General features: G+C 39.7%; 1 protein-coding gene across 2 annotated transcripts in view; it reads left to right on the top strand.

The window, feature by feature from the left end:
• Positions 1 to 19592, top strand: part of LARGE1 (LARGE xylosyl- and glucuronyltransferase 1) — a 272061-nt gene that overhangs the window by 202210 nt on the left and 50259 nt on the right. For both annotated transcript variants that reach the window (XM_066551016.1, XM_066551015.1), the window contains one exon: positions 7342 to 7446. In XM_066551016.1, the coding sequence (XP_066407113.1) occupies positions 7342 to 7446 (105 nt within the window). The remainder of the gene's footprint in view (positions 1 to 7341; positions 7447 to 19592) is intronic.

Raw genomic sequence — 19592 nt, 5'->3', positions numbered from 1 at the left:
CATTAATGATAGATTTACTAGCTTTGCTGGGTTTTTCTGGACTTCTCACTGTCCTCTTAATTTTTCTAACAAGCTCCTTGGAGGACACTAGAAGATGAGCGGAAACCCAATATATTTTCTTCTCTTGATTGATTTCATTCTTTCATCTTTCCTTATGAGGATCAATCAGATCTAGGTCTTCACCCCAACCTTTCTCAATCCAGTTCTGTATGCTTCATCCTCTTGATCACCTTTTATGTATGCCTTTTGAATCCTCCTTCCTACCACATACAAAATATTTGTCATGTTTCTCTCTGTATAGACTCCTGCCAAGTTATTTTTCTTCTCCACTCTGATTTGCTTTACCTTCTTTTGTCCTTGTCACCTCACCATCTCTGAGTACATCCCAGAAGTCAGCTGATAACATTGCTTTACATCCTTGTTTCAGCCTTGCCAGAGTTTGCCTTATTCCTTTCACTTGCTCTTTTCTCTTCCATTGAGTCAACCTGGCTCATCTTGACTTTCTCTGCCCTTGATTTATTGTATCTAAATCTGCCTTATTTGTCTACCATCCATTCTTAGCAGGTATTCACTGCCTGTATCCTCTCTTCTTCTCCTGGCACCAGTGTACTATGCACATGATGCTCCTGTGGAGCCATCCTCTCCTCTTCTGAGCCGGTCCTGCTGTACCTTCAGTGAGCTTCTCCTTGGCCACCTTCTCATCCAACCTGGGCCTTAATAACTGTCCGTGCAGTTTCTCTCCGTGACTATTTAGTCCACTAAGGAGGAGAAATGGTTGCTGGGGGATAGCAATGTACTAAATGCAAATGAGATATCAAGCAAAAAAGTTTAACTTTTGCAGGAGGCATTTTTCCGTGAAACTTCCCATTTCCGTATGTAATAATGACGTTCTTCACAGCAGAGACTATGTATTTGCACACACTTACCTGTACATATTTATGCATGCATTTATGTATGTGCATGTGAATATGTGCATACAAATGTAATGCATATATCTGTCCCATGTTTGCACACCTCTGAAATAAATGCACAGCAGAGGTTAAAGCATTCAGTTCTGCTGAACACAGTGTGTCCTGTACCATACAAGTGTATGAGACCGTGTCAGACTGTGTTTATAGGGTCTGGCACACTTGTGTTATAGAGCACCCACAAAATTTTATGTGTGTACTATACATTGGATTCATGGTAAAATTTCTAAAGAAAATTTTGGAGGAAAGTCCTGAGGGATTTTGTGCTTGAAATAAATTTTCAGAGGTAAGTCAGGGCATTTGTTGCATGAGAAGACAGAGTCTCTTTTAGGAATGAGAGAGGACATGGCAGTAGAAGAGAGAAATGAGCCTGGGAGCAGGAAAAAACATGCATTTATATAGACAGTGCAAGAATTGCAAAGGGCAGTGATAGTGAGGATGAAGAACTTGAGCTTGACAGTGATCTGAAGAGGTGGATGAGAGATGTGGGAGAAGTGAAATATTGTGGAAGCCACTTATTTTGTATGAACCAATATATGGTCGGGGCAGGAAGGCCATCAAGAAAGAGTCACTCAGGCAAGATTTATTATGCAGTGCAACACATTCAACTGTATTGGTCAGCTTAAGTACACTAATTTCATTGAAATCATGCTGATTTATACCAGCTAAGGATGTGGCCTCACACATTTCAGAAAGGAAGGGTGTGTTAGGCAGGTGTTTAAAGGCTGAAGAAAAAGAAATCAGGAGAAGCCGAAAAGAAGCAAAGGGCATTAATCAAAGATTTTAACTCTGAATCATGCAGAAAATAACTCTGCTTCATTGCACCAGTATAGATTCAACCAGTATAGATTCAGCTAGTCCTGACAGTGTTCAGGCTTGCTACTGGCCAATTTAGAATATTTCCACATTGAGAAGATGTACGTTTTCCCCTCTTCCCTTCTGTCAGTTTTTTGTTCTCTTTTTCTGTGTCTCATTTTGGGAGCAGAATGCTGCAGTTCTGAATCTTGCCAAGCTTGAATCTTAAATTTTTGTTGAGTCCTTCTCCTCTCTTTCAGCTTACACTGAAGACCTGCACTGCTCTGGCAGTATCTGGCTGTAGCTCCAGCATTCATGTCTGTATTAAATTCCTAATTATCTAAACCATGAGTGTTAGAGTAGTTAGAAGTAGCAAGACAGAGTTCTGCTCTGTTCTACTTCAAGAGTGTCCACAGTGTAGAAATTTCTTACTTATGTTTTTAGAGGATGAAAACTACTTTGCACTTGATTTAAACTTTGAAGGCTTCTACCAAATACAACTAAACCTTGCAAATCCAACAACCAGGAGAAGTGAGCTGAATCTTTTCAGTGATACCAGCTCATCCTTTGGCCATGGGAAATCAGGTGACACTCCAGCCTTTCCTGCCCCTTTATTTTTGTCTTCTTATTTTCCTCTTTCTGGAAACAGTCTGATGTCCTGAGAGAGTGCAATTCACACTTAAGTGTTAGCAGTAGGTTCAGTGCTCTTACTTTAATTGCAGTGGAGTCATGTAAAAGCCACTATAGGTTTAAAAGAAAAGAAAAAACTTCCACTAAGGAAGATGTTGAAAGTACCTGAAGTACCTGTAATAACTGTAATTTTTTACTACTATTTTTATTGTTTTTTATAGCAAAATACATCAATGCAAGAGCTCAGGTTAAGGTCCTGTGTACCATAGACTGCAAAGAAGATGAAATCCTCTAAAAATGGGAAAAAATAGGGCAGAATAGGAAAATATTATTCACAGGCACGGAGACTGGCACCAAGAAAAAGCAGCAGGTACCAGACCCAACATGAAAAATAGCTGATACTCCTTCAGATGTGTCATGTGCCATGAGTCACTGTATCCTGAGGACCCCTATTAAGAAGAGGCACCATACAGCTGCACTATTGTGCTCCGTGTTGCACAGTTGCTCCTCCCTGCTGCTGGAGACAACTCCGTGCTGGATGGAGCTTCAGCCTGGCCACACGCTGCTGCTCTTACCCTTCCAGTAGAAAGTAGCATACACTTACTAACGCTGAGGACGTACATTTGCAACATGTGAGACAGGCAAAATGGAAGAGGGGTAAAGTTTTTTTCAGGGAGAATTGAGCAAGAGGCTGTTCAGTGTCACAGCTGGGAGCTGAGTTAAGGTCTGGAGTCCCCTTCAGTGTCTGAGTTACAGCATAATGCTTTCCCCTCCATTAGCCACCAAAAATCTGTGAAGCAAAAGCAGAATTAATGGCACTGAGTTGTCAGCTTCAGAAGTGTCTGTTTTTCCATGGAAACCTCTTCTCAGCAACAGCCAAGCTTCTCATCGTGAGGGAGCTGTCAGGCAGCTGTTCTGTGCAAAATGCTGTAGCTGCAGCTGCTTTCTGGAGAAGTCTCAACCCACAGCCAGGCAGCACACAGCCCCATTTCCAGCAATCCAGCTGTAATTCTGCCTGCCTGGTAATTTTTCACAGTGGTCATGCCAGAATCATAGCCTTGTTTTCTCTTGTCTGGCTGTTAGTGGTGATGTATGAAGAAGTAAGAAAGACAGCTTAATTTTCATAAGCTAACTTGTGCCTGGAGTAACAGAGAGTGAGAGGAGTGCACTTAATCATAACTGCAGGACCAGAACAGAAAATGATAGAGCTTTTGCTGTTAGTTGTGGTATTTTATTATAATAACTCTTAGGAAGAAGAAACCAGCAGCTCAGAATGCTGAAAGGTTCAAATCCATTACAGCAGGCACCGTGTTCTCATCTGCTGGAAGAATAGCTCACATAACTCCTTTATGCTTGCCTTTTCCAAAAGGCCGTGCTGGGAGGGAACTCTAGTCTATGCTGCCCAGAAAACCTGAATTCAGACTGATGTATGATCAGAGGTGAAGTGAAGCTGGTGATATTTCCTGCAGAACTGTGAGCACCTTGCAGGGGAGGCACAAAGGGTGGCAGAGGGACAGGCTGGTTGTGGTCAGAGAGCTGTTCAACGTGCCTGCTCGACACCATGCATCCCTTCATCCAGTGCCTCATGTCTGTAACTTTGTGATGCACTTGAAAAAGTAAATAACTAAATGAAATAGCTGGTGCTGGACAGATATTCTCACAATGACTCTTTAAAGAACAAAATTGCATTAAAACACTGAGTGAAAGCTTTTGAGTGAATTTTTAGTTGGTTGTAATTGGAAGGACACAACTTGGGATTTTTTTTTGTTTGAACTTTGAGATACATGGAATAATGTAATCTATAGGGTATATATTATGCATCTGTATTATATGTAACATGAGGATGGTTGTACATTCTTAGATGCGATTTTTATATCTTCAGATCAAAATATTTGGGGAATGTCTTCCAGAAAATATTTCTGATTTTCTTTTTTTCTGTATTGATTCAGAATGAAAACCTTTTTGGAAACATTAATATTTGCTATGCAGCTGAAGTTCTATTTTCTGGATTACTTCTGCCTTAAATCAAGATCACAGAGACAATGTAAAGGGAAATAAAATATATTCTTTAGCAAGATAGCAACACTATTCCAGCCTAGAGAAAATAGAAATATAACTAGAGAAGATGGAAAGCATATCTCCATAATTTTCTCCAAGGTGACTTGGGAGACAAGCTATCACATCTGCCTAATAGGCTTTTATGCACCAGTAAGAGCTACAACAGCCTGACAAGTTGCATAATGCTCTACCCTAGGACAGTGTGTGAACGTGTGCACATTCCCAGGCCATTGCAAGAGCAAAGCAGAGCATGTTAGCTCATACATTTTACTGTGTGCTTGTGACAAGCTAAGAGGGCATGTACAGCAGTTTTTCCAGCTCAGTTAATACACAGTAAGTCACATTATCTGATCCATGTATCTGAGCCTTAAAGCTTACATGATGTTCATTTCTGCCTTCATCTGTGTCCCATATGAAACCTCAAGGAGTACTGGTGAAAGTGAGGTTTTTTCCTGGTGTCATCAAAAATAAAGGGAAAATACAGAAAGAAATTATACAACTACAGTAAATACATGCCAACATAATTTCCTGAACCTTTTTTAGTTTATCTTGGCATGAGAAATAATAATTGAGAAAAAAGTATTTCAGGGGTAAGTTACTGGAACTGAGATTTTGGACTGGTACGTGGGAAATGAAAACCATTGACAAGCATTAAGGTTTGTTCATTTTTCCTTATCCATTGGTTTAAAGGCTGAAGTCTGTAGCATGTTGGGAAATCCATGAGGCTAAAATAATGAAAGCAGATTGATGCTCTGTGGTAAAGAAGTTTGGTATCTGCTTCTTGCAAATGGAATTCTGACATTTCTTTTGATGGTAGCTGTACTATCCTGAGAAGGATCTCTGGACTGCTGAGTTGTGAAACGTGCTATTAGATTATGGGCAGGGTCAGTCTCTTCCTACCAACTATGCCAACCCATTCCAGCCCAGCTACACCTGCATTTTCTATTGGTTTGGTTTTTTTTATTTCTCCTCATCCCTTATTAGCCAATGTTTCTTATCTTGATTTATTCTACTTCAGCTGTAAGGGAGTGGCTATAAACAGGCAGACTTCCAGCTGGGAGTCAACAAGTGTTGGTTTAAATTGTGTCCTTCGGCCTCTTTTTGCCTTAGGCTCCTTTCAGCCAGTTGAGATCCCTTTCATATTTCCTCACAGTATATGGCTTGTGAGTGATGTGCTCTCCAGTGTGTCCCATGTGTGTCACATCTCTCACAGGTTGAGAGATGCTGTCATTTATCTGTATGAACAGAGCTGCTTAGGATGTGTTTGCCTCTGGCTTGTAATTTCCTTCACTTGCTTGTGCATTGCACTCTGTTAGTATTACCAGTTTTCAGTAGCACCAATGGGTTTGATATGATCCTTTTGCTCTCTCCCAGCTTTTCCACCTTCTTAAAAATTTATTTATGGGATCTAACATGAAAAAATTGTATATACTGTATAATAAATATGTAAGGGAATAGGAGATACATCACTGGAAAATAAGGTGAGGAGTGTCATGTTGTCATTAGGATAGAGCAGGATGATGCTAGAGTGGTGTGGGGTGGATTTGTTAATCTCTCAAAGTTATTTTTAGATTGATTTCCATTCACTCCTTGAAAAATTTCCTAGTGTTCTGGCTTGGTTTTTTTATTTGCATTGGCCAATCACTGCTGCTTACACTCTTTGAAACAGCATTCAAGACACATTGAGGTTACTGACATTCCACTGAATTGCAGATACCACAGAAGAGTGTATTGCAATCACCTTTCAAGCCAATTATAAAATTGAGTTAATCATATCTGTCTTTGTGTCTCATTCTCAGCCCAACCTTTGTATTGGACCATACTGAAATAGCTGTGGTTTTATGTAAGCAACATACAATGGTCATTTCAGGCTTGCAGTGCACTGCTGTGACAATACACACAATTTTACAAGCATAGCTGGGATTTGAAAACGATGCTTCAAAGCATGATGCTTAATTGCTTTCTCAAAAGATTGCAAAATAATTTCCAGTACTAGTCTCAGTGCCCTCACTGAGCATGTCCTTTCAAAGCACCATTCCTTTTACTTTCTCTGACTAGATCCAAATGCAGTTCTCCCCTTCCCTCCAACCTCCATTACCACAGCATCCTTTCCATCACTTCTCTTATTTACATTTTATACACCACATTTTAGGATACATAATTAAGTCCTTATCTATACAAACATTCATTTCTCGGTTGATTTTTAAGCAGTGCAAACCTTCTAGACACATTTGATTTAAAATACATTTTACTCTAGCTGAAGCCAGCTGCTAATCAATGCAAGAGAAACTGAAATAAAACTGAAGTCATAATTTCTATGCAGCATTCTACACAGGCTCACCCAAATGACTTCTAAATTACTCTCTTAAATTAAAACAGTGCAACTTTCTTATGTAGGTAAACTTTTCAAATCCAGTATTTTTTGAAGCAAAAGGGAGGGATGTGTTACTCTTTTTTTCTCAGTCACTCTTTGTGACATTGAGCCTTGTTCTTCAATTATGTTTTCTCCATCAGAGTATGAACAGATCTTCATATTAGATGATCATTTTACCAACACTTAATTCTCACTAGGAGGATTCTCCATCATTGTATTCCAAAATCAAGCGGCATTCAGATTTGTCTGGATGACATATTTCTGTCAGCGTGACAAAGGTTCCCACAGTGTTTAATTACTCAGGCTAGCCAGGGAAGAAATGAGCCATGCTGAATTTGCTGTTCCACGCCTGCTTGTCTGTTACATAAGCTGGCTTCTTCTGAAGGCATGGAAGGAAGGCAGCACCCCATCTTCCGCCTTCTTCCACTGGTTGTCCCTCTCCAGATTTCCTGTGTTTTTTCCATTTATTGACTGTCTTATATCTTATGATATTCTTGCAATTTGCTCATTTTCCAGGGCAGCAAGTTCTTGGCTTGGTGGAGAACCAGAGTGATTGGTATTTGGGCAATCTCTGGAAGAACCATCGGCCCTGGCCAGCGCTTGGGAGAGGCTACAACACAGGTAGGACCTGAGGGTTTGCTTTGAATTAACACCTGCAGTCAGTCTCCTGGTATAGAGAGTATGAGATGTGGTAACTGGCTCCTCCCTTCCTAAGCTACAGCTAAATTTATCTTTCTGAAAAGGAAAAATGATGCAATGTAATGCATTTTGGAATTTCTGGTCTTCTCTAAATGGTGTTAGAAAAGATTGTGTGACATTCTTGGGGAGGAACAGAGCTTTTCAGCAATCTGACAGGTCCTCAGCACATCTACAAGATTTCTGTCCACAATGACTTGTGACTTGTATATAGGCCCAGCAAGAGGGAATGAATAGGACTTGATAGTTTTCTGTAGAGAAATAAATGGTATCACAAAATGTTAGCCAAATAAACATAATAACCCCTGCAGGACACCAACCGGGTCATAATTGCCTTATAAAATGCAAGCTACTGGCCATCAGTGTCTGCTGCCATGAGAAAGGAATAAAGGCACTAGATCAGAGAATTTATTAGCTTACAAGAGACAGGTCTTCCCACTGATTTGTGTTTGGTATGTGAGAAAACATACCAGGTGCATACAGAACACACGCATACACCTAAATCATTTCATTGCAGACCTTTAAATGCTGATGCAGTGAGTTCGGTTCTCTCTCTCTTTGTAATAAAAGGGCAGAACAGATGGTGAAGCCTCCATTTGGAACAGATGAGTCCATTTAAATATCCCTGAACTATCAGGAAATTACTCACCATAAAAGTGATTTTGCTTCACAGAAATAGATTGGATTAAATTAAACAGACTAACTAGAAAAAGGATTGAACAAGTTGTGTGGTTGGGTCATCTGTATTTCTCTATTCCTATGTATATATGTGGGAATCCCACTAGTTTTTGTGAATTCGTAGTTTAGCATCTGCAGAGCATCTCTGTTCTCTGGAAATGTTCAGAAGAATAGCCTAACAGAACACAGATTAGTGTGGAAACAAGATCTTGGCATAATAGGTTTGTTTCCTAACTCTTCTTTGCCAGAATTGCAAATAGAAAGGCTAGGTCTGCCCATCCCTGTTCCCCAGCCCCCTCAAAGCATGAGACAGAGATAAGTTTCATGGATTTTTTCTGAAATTTGAAAGCTTGTGTTATACACAGTTCAACTTGTTGGTGTCAATTCAGTTCACTGTTACACCACAAAGCAGTATCTTTTGTTCTACTGAGAAATGACCACCTTCTATAGCTACCTTCTTTCTGCTGTATTTTTGCCTTTTCCTTTCTGACATATTTTTGCCTTTTCCTTTCTGCCATTTTAATGCTGGCAGAGAGAATCTGGCAGAACCACATAAGATCAGAATAATGCAGTACTGTATGGTGGATGGTATAAAATATATATATTTATTTCTAAAATGTTAACATTAAAAAAAAATCTGTGAGGCTTTAACTTATGTTGTCTTAACTTAATTGTCCAAATGGTTTCTAGGAATACCAAATGTCAGTATATCACATAAACCTAACACTGAAAGCAAAAATAATCAGATATCTGCAGTCCTTCACATACACTGCATGTGTTTATTCTTCTATTAATACATACCTATGAAGCCATGCAAAATCCCATAATCCTGCACTCCTGCACAAGATTTTATTTTCCTCACAATTTCTTTCTTCACACAACTTACCTTGTAGTTATAAAAACTCTTTTTTTAGAAAGAAAACCAGAAGGTAGATAATGTATGGAAGATTGACAAGTGATCATAAGAAGTGGAATGTTGTTTTTTCAAGGATGTGGAACAAGAGTGAAACAGTGCAACCTCTGAGAAGTAGGAAACGAGGTTATTGACAGAATCAGCACCCTTTAATATAAATTCCGTGATTGAATTAATTGTTTGCCTCAGTAATCTAGCAGAGACTGGAGGTATACATTTCTCAGGGAAGGTGAGACTGGGTCTTGTGTAATGGGTTCAGTAAATAAAAATAATTGACACTGAATGCAACGGTGTGGCTAAGGAGGATTCAGAAAACTAAAGCAGGGGGACTCTGAAAAGAGGGGCAGTATCTCTAAGCAAAACACTCATGAAAGGCAGCGGTCCAGGAGGGGGAAGGCATGGAAATTAGTGCCTAGAGCTGTACTTAGGAACTCCAAAAGGGACCCCAAACCCCTGAAACTTTAATGAGCTAAACAGAGCTGGACCATGGGGAGGCTCTCAGACAGACTTTACTCTTGCTCTTGGGAGAGTATTTACTACAGACCTAGGATACAATCCTAAGGAAAGAGATTTTTATGTGAGCCTCTTCAGCCAGACCTAACCCTGGCAGATTTGATTTTGAAGCACCTCTCAAAGTCAAAAGTGTTCTACTGCTCCTAACAGTTTCTGAAGACAATTTCTCTTTCACTCTTATCTTTCTATGCCTGAGCCTCTCTGGACAACATATAGGTTGGGAGAGTCCCAGAAGGCAGGTGTATTAAAGGCAAGGATGTGTTTGTTCCTTCTTCGCTGGTTCTTTAAACCCAGTAAGCATTTGCAATCCTCTCTTCCTTGTATGCCCAGAACAGATCTCCTGACAGCCAGTACAGATTTTCAAGGAAAGATTTTATTTGGTTGTTTTTAATTCTTCCTCATTTGCACAGGCAGATAATCCAAGTCATACCTTAGTCAATGATAATATAATTGTTGAAAAACCAGACCAAACCGAAAGTCAGATGATTTAATTAGTGTTTAAGGTGTTCTTAGTTAGAACCATTCTTTATTTGTGATAACATTCTCTTCCTCAAGCATTTTAAACACAATTCCTTCTGTACCACAAAGGTTTCCAAGTTTTTTTTCTGTACTCTACTGGCAAACACTCAGTAAGCTGCTTAATCAAATGCCCTTTTTATGTATCATCCACTCCATGCTGATTGTCTGCGCTGAGTTAACTCTTCCAGATTCCTCATACACTAATTCAAGCACAATTTCTTGCTATGTAACTATATTATCTTTCACTGACTAAACTGTGCTTTTGAAAGTATTGCTACACTATGATTTTTCTTTGTACAGATGTTAAACTTACAGCTTCAGAGTTGCACTGTATAGTTTGATGTTCATTTTGGGAGTAACAGTCATCTTAGTCCTCAGAAAAGTACCTTATAAAAGAAATTCTAAACATAAAAGCTTTTAGTATTTTTTTTAGTACTTTTTGTCTGTCTAATACTTTCCATCATGGTGGAGAATAGCTTTTAAAAGCAGTCTCTGGTGACTGTTAAGGCTTCTGACCACTTTTTCCGGGGGGTGATTCACCCCTGGCTTCTCTGGCTTTAGTGCAGCAGAGCCAACTTCCATCAGCTGAGAATGGACCCCATGCCTGCCAAATGGAACTTTGGGATAAATCTATAATTTGGGTGCTGGGGGTAATTTTAAAAAACTTTGGCCCTGGGGATTTCAGACTCCTAGACTACAGAAGCCCATACTGAAGATTTGAGGCTCAACTGAAATGCACTGCCTCAGTGGAACCACCAGAAACTATAAGGAGGTGTCTCAACAGCTTGAGCTGAGAATTCATACTCCTACACTGGGAAATGTGACATTACCAGATTTGTGGATTGGGAACAGAAGGGAATGGCTAGCACCTAACGATTACTAGGCTACATGTGTACTGTGCCTTATTACTCCTGTGTTTGTAATGACTGGAAGAGTGCTAGAATTAGTCTCTCTCCTTTATTGTTTCCCTGAAGAAAAGGACCTGTGGAAGTGGAATTGGAAATGGATAGCACGTGTTACGTCATTTTTGCATTATATTTAACAAATTTGAATGATGAAAGACAAGCATAGAACAGACTGTTTATATGAAATAAGCCTGGATCATGTCTTGTGCTCCTTCATGATGAAGCTGTGCATCTTCCGTGCAGAAAACAAATGACTGGTGAAGCAGTGCAGAGTGGGCTGTTGGTAGTCATGGCACTGCCTGTGGTCCTGCTCCAGAAACCTGGTAACAGCTTTCCACCGAGCTCCACAGGCTTCTGCTCATGGCATTGTGGTAATTGTAGTCAAGTATGTTGGCTGCTTGAGAGAGGAGGATGTTGTCAAATTGTCTCAGTGAATGAAGAAGTCAGAAAAGTCATGGTTTATAGAACCTTTTAAACCCACCATGGTGGCCTGACCAAGCTTAGCCATGCCCCCTCTAAAGCCATTGCAATATTCCTGTCTGCCATTAATTCGAACATAAGTGATGTTTGGTTATAGAAGACCTGTCATTAGGGTTGGGTCAAAGTACCTTTGGAGCCTTTGCAAACAGATGAAAAATGTATTTTAATGATTAAAAAACCAATGTCCAACACTCATGACAAGTCAAAAAGCAGCACTTTCTTCATCTGCTTAGGTTCACACTGTGCCAGTTTTTTGGATTAGATTTTTCTTCCTTTAGGACACCGTGAGTTTACTCAGTAAATACTGTTCTCAGTGCAAAGCATGGTGATACATATGAGCCTTATACGTGTAAAGGTGCCTTTGAAGTACAAATACTGTGCACATTGTCCAGGTAGCAGTTTAGGAATGCCAGCCTCTCTCGTTGCTTTCAGTCTCAACAGGAAGTATTAGTCTGTTAGTCTGTTTGTGTCAAAGGTGGGAAGCTAAAGCAATAATTCTGCTTTTTGATGACCCCATGCCTATCTTTGTTGTCTATAATCTGTAGCTTGCACTTAAAAATAAGCTATCTTAAAGCTGACTATCCTCAAAGAATAGCTTCATTTCAGGTCTTTCTCATGTACTTTCTAAAGCATGTGATGTACTGAGAACTTGTTTACAGCATGCTTGACATTTCTGAAATGAGGGTCAATATGTCTTTGATTTTGAAAATGAGGTCTCTAGTTTGAGAGGCCTATCCATGTAGTAAAGGCATTACTGTGGCTGACTTAGTCTACTGTTCATGGCATTCTCTCAGATACCTCCTCTACTCCTTAGCAATTTCATGTCTCAGCCCCTGCAAAAACTGTTTTTAAAAAACACCACCAGACTTGCTTTGAAACACTGAAAACATTTATCTTGTAGGAAACCTGTGATTAAAAAAGATGGTGTTTAGACAGTCTATACCAGATTCTAGTTGTATTGGAGTAAATAAAATTTATTTCTTTTTAGTTGATTAAATTGTCTTCATTTTGGGAGTTTTATTGATCTGACCAGAGTCCATACTGTAAAGTTCTCCATGTAATGTACATAAATCAGGCATTTAGAGGTAGCATTCCAATGTAATGATTTAAAAAATCATTTTGAAGTGTTTTATTTTTAGCTTGATCAAGGCAGTTCTTTATGTGAACATACATACCTTGATCAGTAATTATGTTGTCCAGCAGTCTGAAGTGCCCTCTTTATTGTAGAGGGACAATGATTAGCAGGTTAAATTTGGATGAAAGACTTGCACATAAAAGCTTAGTAAAGGCATTGAGGTGTCTACACTGAGAACAAAACCTTCTATTATATGATGGGAGAAGCCCAGACAAATGCATAGTGATAGTAAAACCAGTACGTTTTCTTCTGAAGTGCAAGTTCACTTTCCAGGTTCTCATTGTGCTCATAAAAGTGATTGTGGAAAGACAGTTCCTTTTTGTAGAGACAGAGACAGCAGATTTAGCCACAGTCCTTAAACAAAGAAAAGAGATATCACAGTTGGACTCCATCTTTGGACTCTTAATAGGGAGCTTGGTGCCTGTCACAGAAAGTAGCAGAGTGACTAAGATGTCTTTCTACCCCGTGTCAAAGTCATTCCCACTAATAGAGTGCCAACAAAACCAGTTGGATTTGGTCATAGTCGGATCCTCTTAGGATCTCTTAGGTGCTAGGGCAACCTAGCATTTTGTGTTTGGGCAAACTAAGTTCAGGACAAACCTTTCCCCTTTAAAAAAATACCAAGAGACTTTAAAAGAGAAGAATCTGCAAATCTTGTGGACCACACACAAATCTCAGAAGAAGCAGCTCATTTCTTGCCTTTCCTCATTGTCTTGTCTTTATGTTCAGCTATGTCCTGGCTTTAACTGTTCGTGCTGTAGCTCCTCTGCCTTCCCTTCTGCACCAATCTTTGTCAAAGTGAGCTCAGGGGAGGACAGGGGTGCTGCAGTACACTCTATATGCAGATCTTCTCTATACAGTTGTACTCAAGAAAGTCACAGACAGTGAAAAGAGAAGTTTTCCCCAAGTAGAATTGTTGAATTATAGGCAATTTAGATCAGAAAAGATCTCCCAAAGTCTTTTGGCCCTCTTCCCATTGAAAATCAGCTCAGGTTGCTCAGGGCCTTTTCCAGCTGAGTTTTAAGTGTCTTCATGGATACCTCTCAGAGCAGCCTGTTCCTGTATTCAGCCACTGTTTTTCTATTCAGTGAAAAATAAAAGTAAAGATTCATATTTGTAATTAGATTTTCCTTTGCTGCAATATGTGACTGTTATCTCTCATTCTGTCTCTGTGCATCTGTTAGAAAATTATTGCTCCATTAAGTAGTTTTAGAAAGCAACAGGAAATCGGTCAGTCTTCTCTTCCCCAGGCTGAAGAAGGCCAGTTCTCCAGCTTATCCTTATGAGTGCCAGGCCTGTGACCATTTGAGTTGCTCTCTGATGGATCTACTTCAGCGTATCAGGATATTTATTTGACTGAGGAATCCAAAACAGTGCTTCTCATGTGGTCTTAAAAGTGCTGAGCCAAGAGTGGTATCACCTCCCATGACCTGAGGGCTAATCTAGCTCAACACATGGAATATTGCCCCAAGGTTGCACTGCTGGCTCATGTTCAACTTGCTGTCCACCCAATCCCTTAGAACTTCTCCTGGAAATCTCCTTTCTATCCACCTGTCCTCCAGCATGTACTCTCCATTCAGGAATAGTCCTTTTCAGGACTTTCTGTTGAATTTTAGGAGCTTTCTCATACCCACTTGTCCAGTCAAGGAACCTGTGTAGCTGCCCATCCCCAGGGGATTAGGCCACAGCCCACCATGTGGTGTCATGTGTTACATTGCCTAGGACACATTCTATTCCATTTCCAGATCATTATTCTGAATGCTTAACAGTATCAGGCTCAGTACCAACTCCTGTGGAATACCCCCTGTAACTGGCCACCATCTGGGTGTTTTATTGTTGAACACAACCCTCCAAGCTTGGCAGTCCAACTTTGCAATCTCCTTACCCAAACTGTAGCGCAGTTTGGTTATATGAGCATGATAAACAGCTCCTTAAGCAAATCTCTCTATTTCTGTTGGGAACCTAATCCTTCTCTCTGTTACTAGAAAATAAGTGGTTGTGCAGGAAGGATTATGTTTCCTGGGCTTTTTTTTTAAATGCTGTAGTTAATTTCCAGGCTTGTTCATTGTGTGCTGCTGCTTTCATTCCCCTAATCCATATCTTAGAATGTTCTATTCGTCCTGAATCTCACTCAGTCAATAAACTGCCCATTAAGGGGGGCGGGGGGAAGGCAGGGGGAAAGTATAAGGCAGATACTGTTAATATTAAAAGCCAGCCAAAATAATTAGCACCTGTGCAGGGTGCATTTTTCCTCTTCACATAGTCCCAAGTGGAAACCTTGTAAAATTGTTGGTATTTTGACCCCTATTGAATATGATGCCTTTGAGAGGATCAAAACCGAAAAGCCAAACATAATTTAAAGCAATGGTCCCTGTTACCATTCACTTTTTGCTGCTTTCTGTGGAAGAATAAAACACAGATAAGTATCATAGATAAGGTCCAGATCTGATATAAATGCCTGACTCTTGCATTAAAGAGACTTAAGCTGATTTACAAGAGCTAAGAATTAAGAAACAGATTATTTTTTTCTTTTAAAGGTGGATGGTTCTTTGGTGGAGAGTCTAAGATAAATTACTTTTGGAAGATATACTTGCTTTTAACGGTGTAAATAGCCAGCAAATTTCAACAAACCTCCTCAGTTTTTATCCATAAAAACCAGTTTTGTGTGATCCCTTTTTCCAAACATGCCTGCACATGGAGATGCAATGACTGGACCTCCTGCACAGTAACCCTGGACAGTCTGTATTGTTCTGTGATTTCTCTTCAGCACAGCTCACCCAAAGTCCAGTTCCTGTGGCTTTTTGTAGAGTTGTGACACTCACTCACTCACAATTCTGTGTTTTGAGGCACTGACATGAAGAATTCTATGTTCAGGAAGAATTAAGAGATGCATGACAATCATCCCTACCCAGGATGGGTAATTGGATGAACTCCAGGTTTGTTACTGACAAAATACTTTGTGTGATCAGTGGATGTACAAATAGCGTAATTTCAAGTATGAGTACAGGAGATGAATTTGTTTTGTATGGAATGGAGGCTTTTTACTCCTGTCACACCCGATGTCTACACTGCCAGGTAACTTAGCTGCTCAGTTCATTCTTCACTCTTGGCTCCCTGTTTATCCACAGGACAAAGAAATTAGTTGGTACCCTGTCTTTCTCAGGAACCAAACTGTCTTTCATTAAAAAAAATTAAATTTAGTGTAATTTTTTCATTGTTCACTTCAGGAAGTATTTCTGGAAGGTAGCATGGATAGGACTACACTCCATTTGGCACCTCTTTCTAAGCCCCAAGTGTGGCCTCAGAAGATTAATATTTCACATGCACTGATGACATTCTCCAATGCACACAACACAGACCCTCTGTTCCTTGCTAAAAACACTCCAGTCTAGAAAACTGTGGCATGGCTCTCTCATAATGTCATCCACACTGAGAAATGCAAACAGGATAATCGTTCTGTCTGACAACTGAAGGAGCATAAACCAGACCTCAGAGACAAGTGCTGTGCAGGATGGATGTGGCCAGCAGGGCGTGCTCAGGAAAGAGCCAGGCCCTGAGCAGAGCATGCTCACCCCCAGTTGTACACACACAACCAGGGCTTTGGTGCTCTGGGTGCTGGGGATCATTTCTTGGACTGTATATCTTTTAAAATGTAGATTTAGCTACTTGTCCAGGGCTAAGCTTCACAGGTCAAAGATGACCACTCAAAAATTTGCAAAATTCAGCAATAATACTGGAAACTTTCCCATGAAGTTTGGAAAAATGGCTCCAGGAGCTTATCTAGGACCAAGTCAAAGGATAATTTGATCCTAGGTTATTAATATTTGGAGGAGAAAATAACATTTCTTAATAGAGGGCTTGCCAATTTAGCAAAGGTTCAGCAAGATCAAATGACTGAAGGTTCAAAGAGATGTTCAAATTAGAATAAGGGAAGCACCCTGCATCAGGGTAATTACTCATTGGAATAACTTATCAAAGTTTGTGGTAGACTATCCATTATTGTAAATGTTTAAATCAAGACTGAATTTTTTTTCTAGAAGTTATGCTCTAGTAGGCCCATAACTGATTTTGAAAAATCCTATGACCTCTGTTATACAAGAGTGAAAAATCATCCTTTCTGACTCTATCACCTAAATAAGTATTTAATCAGGAGGTTTTTTTTCTGTTGAAGCCACCTAAGCACACAGGCAAATGAAGCCACAGTTAATCTTGTGTGTAAGAATTTACTGCAGCTTTAGTATTGAAGAGAAGAAAAGTTCTTTAAAACTTGGTAAAAATTTTTGACATTCACACCCCTCCCCCCAATATCACTTTTCATTTTAAATCTCACATTTCAAAATACTTTATAATAAGATGTGTACCTGGCCATCTTTTAGCTAGGGCCACTTTTGGCATCTTCATGATGTATTTCAGACATGTGCAGAGATGTCAGCTGATCCTTGTGCATGACAGTGCTGTGAGATGTCCTTAAGACAGATCTCCACTTCATGTGGCCACTGCCATGGTGATACAGTGTATAAAGGCTGAAACCTCCCTCCTCTCTCCCTTTGCAGGTTTGAGATTAGATTGTTTTCTCTGAGGTGTAAAAGTGCTCAGAAAAAACTTTCCCAGTCTTTTGCATTTTATGAGATTTTAATGATGTGCCTCTTACAGGGTTTTTTCCCTTCTTAGAAGCCATTTCCATAGTTTACCAAATGAGAACTCCCTGGAATATTTCTTTTTTGCCTCTAAAATGTAATTTCTCTGTGCTATATATTCAAAGGGTCACAAAAAGAAGCCATGTAAGGAGCTTCTTCACAGATGGTTTTTGTCTCCAACAACCCTTAGCACAAGGTTCAGGATACAGGGTTTTGAGAAAGGTTACTATCCTTAATGTCTTCCTTGATGCCCAAACAGCAGCTGGGAATAACCCCTAGTTTCCATTTTTTACTTTTCTAATATTTTTGTTATTTCCCAGCCATGTTGTTTTCCATGTTAGGTGAATCTTTTCAGCAATTTGGGCTGCTAGGTGTGTGAATTTTTACTGCTTGGGATTTTATATGCTTGGGATCTGTGTGAGAGAAGGCCAATTTCTTCAGGTCTAGAGAAGATTTTTCTTTGCTGACCTCTGAAAGGCCTGTGGAATTGTTAGTTCTCACAAGATTCTGGGAGATAAGAGGAGAGAGCATTACTGAACAGGATGGTCTCTAAGTAGCAGAGGTATTCCTCCATAGACCTGCAAAAAGTCTTATGGCTCATGTTTCCTCTCCTCCAGACCTTCTAGACTCTGGAATCAAGGAAATTCCTCTGTAGCAGCTTTGGGGCTTAAAGAAAGTTGGAGAAATTCCCCCAGAAGTGGAAGTAGTTAAGTAGAAGATAGAAAACATGTTTATCTTCTTCCAAATTGCTCAGGAAGAATAGCATCTAAGCAGTAAAGAATCAGAAAACTGGGACATTCTGAGCTACAGTGAGCAGCTCTATAATAAGAAGTTAGAACTATGCTTGAGTAAAACATTCATCTTAATTCTGCCTAAGGAAAAGTACCATAATTGGGAAGAAGAGAATAAAGAAAGTAAAAGTCTTCTATTTAATTAAATGGTCATCAGGAAGTGTAAACAAAATGTTTATAATGCTTCAGGAGGAACCAGCCTCCCAACAGAGTGACTGCACAACATTTCAAATTGCCCTCTATGACAACTTTCATTTTAATACATGTGCAGAGAAAACGAGGGCTATTGCATTCTGTCACCATGCCTGGAGGGACGCACACTTTCTTTCAAAACAGCTTCTCAGCCTTGTTCAGTTTTCTGAGAGGAAAGTTCCAATGTGGATCATCATTTATTCTCAATGAACACATTGTACATCCGTGCAAGTTTTTTATTAGTTTGGGTATTTTAGATTGTGAAAAGCTTTTTTGGGAAAAAAGACTGGTGCATGAAATTCATAGTTAAATAATGTATCAGGAGGCTCCAGAAATGTGCTAGAATGACAGTCCTTTCAGTCACATCATGTTAAAAGCTATAGAAAAATATGGCTTTATTACAGTAATGATATGGCTGGTCAAATTATGAGCAACAGATAGTCCATAAACCAAGTGAGATAAATGCTGTGAATTTCATCCACACAAAGATGTACATTTTAAAACGTGTGCAGTGGCTTGTTTTGGAATTCTAACTTTAATTTAATGTTTTAATCCCTAACAGCCATATACTTAGGTTTTTCTGTTTGCTCTTGATACTGTGGGTAGAAGAGAGAGGCCACAGTCAGTGGTGTGGAGCTGTGGCTCAGTGGATTCCAAATGCAGTCCTTAACTGCTGGTCATTGGAGCCCTGACCAGCAAAGGCATAGTCACATCCCTAACATTGCACGCTGGGACAGTTTCCATTGACTTCAAGTACAATAAATCAGAATTAAAAGAAGTTGCAAGTATTTGCTAGAGTACTCAGCAATCAGCACTATCATGGAGCCTCTCCTAGGATAGCAGAGCTACACGGCTCTTCCACAGCACTTAAAATGGAGTTGAAATTTTTGGTGCCAAATCTCTTTCGCAAAACATGGTAGATTACTGCCCTAAATGTCTGGGTCAGATATTTATTACAAAATCTGCATAATTTCAGGCCTGTTTAAAGTGATTTCTTACAGACTCAGTTAGTTCATTATTTCTCTCAGACTCAGTGGTTTGGTTGGTGTTGGTGTGCTGCTTAGCTATAGCAAAATCCCAGTAATTTTTTAAAACTCACTATTGCTTTATGATATATTTTGAAGTGTGTCTTACCTGTCTGTTTTGGATATTATGATGATATCTACTTGTTATTTGTCTAGCTGGTTCAGTGTTGCAGGCCTGATTTCAAGAAGAACTTTTAAAAACCTGACAGGGATAGATTCTGAGGTGCTACTCATATAAGATGGCATTGCCTCAAAGGCTCACAAAAGCATCCTGTTCCACCCA

The sequence above is a fragment of the Molothrus aeneus genome, chromosome 5 (assembly GCF_037042795.1).
Source record: "Molothrus aeneus isolate 106 chromosome 5, BPBGC_Maene_1.0, whole genome shotgun sequence".
Lineage (NCBI taxonomy): Eukaryota > Metazoa > Chordata > Aves > Passeriformes > Icteridae > Molothrus > Molothrus aeneus.
Note: the sequence above shows the minus strand (reverse complement) of the source record. Positions and strands in the feature narration are given on the sequence as shown.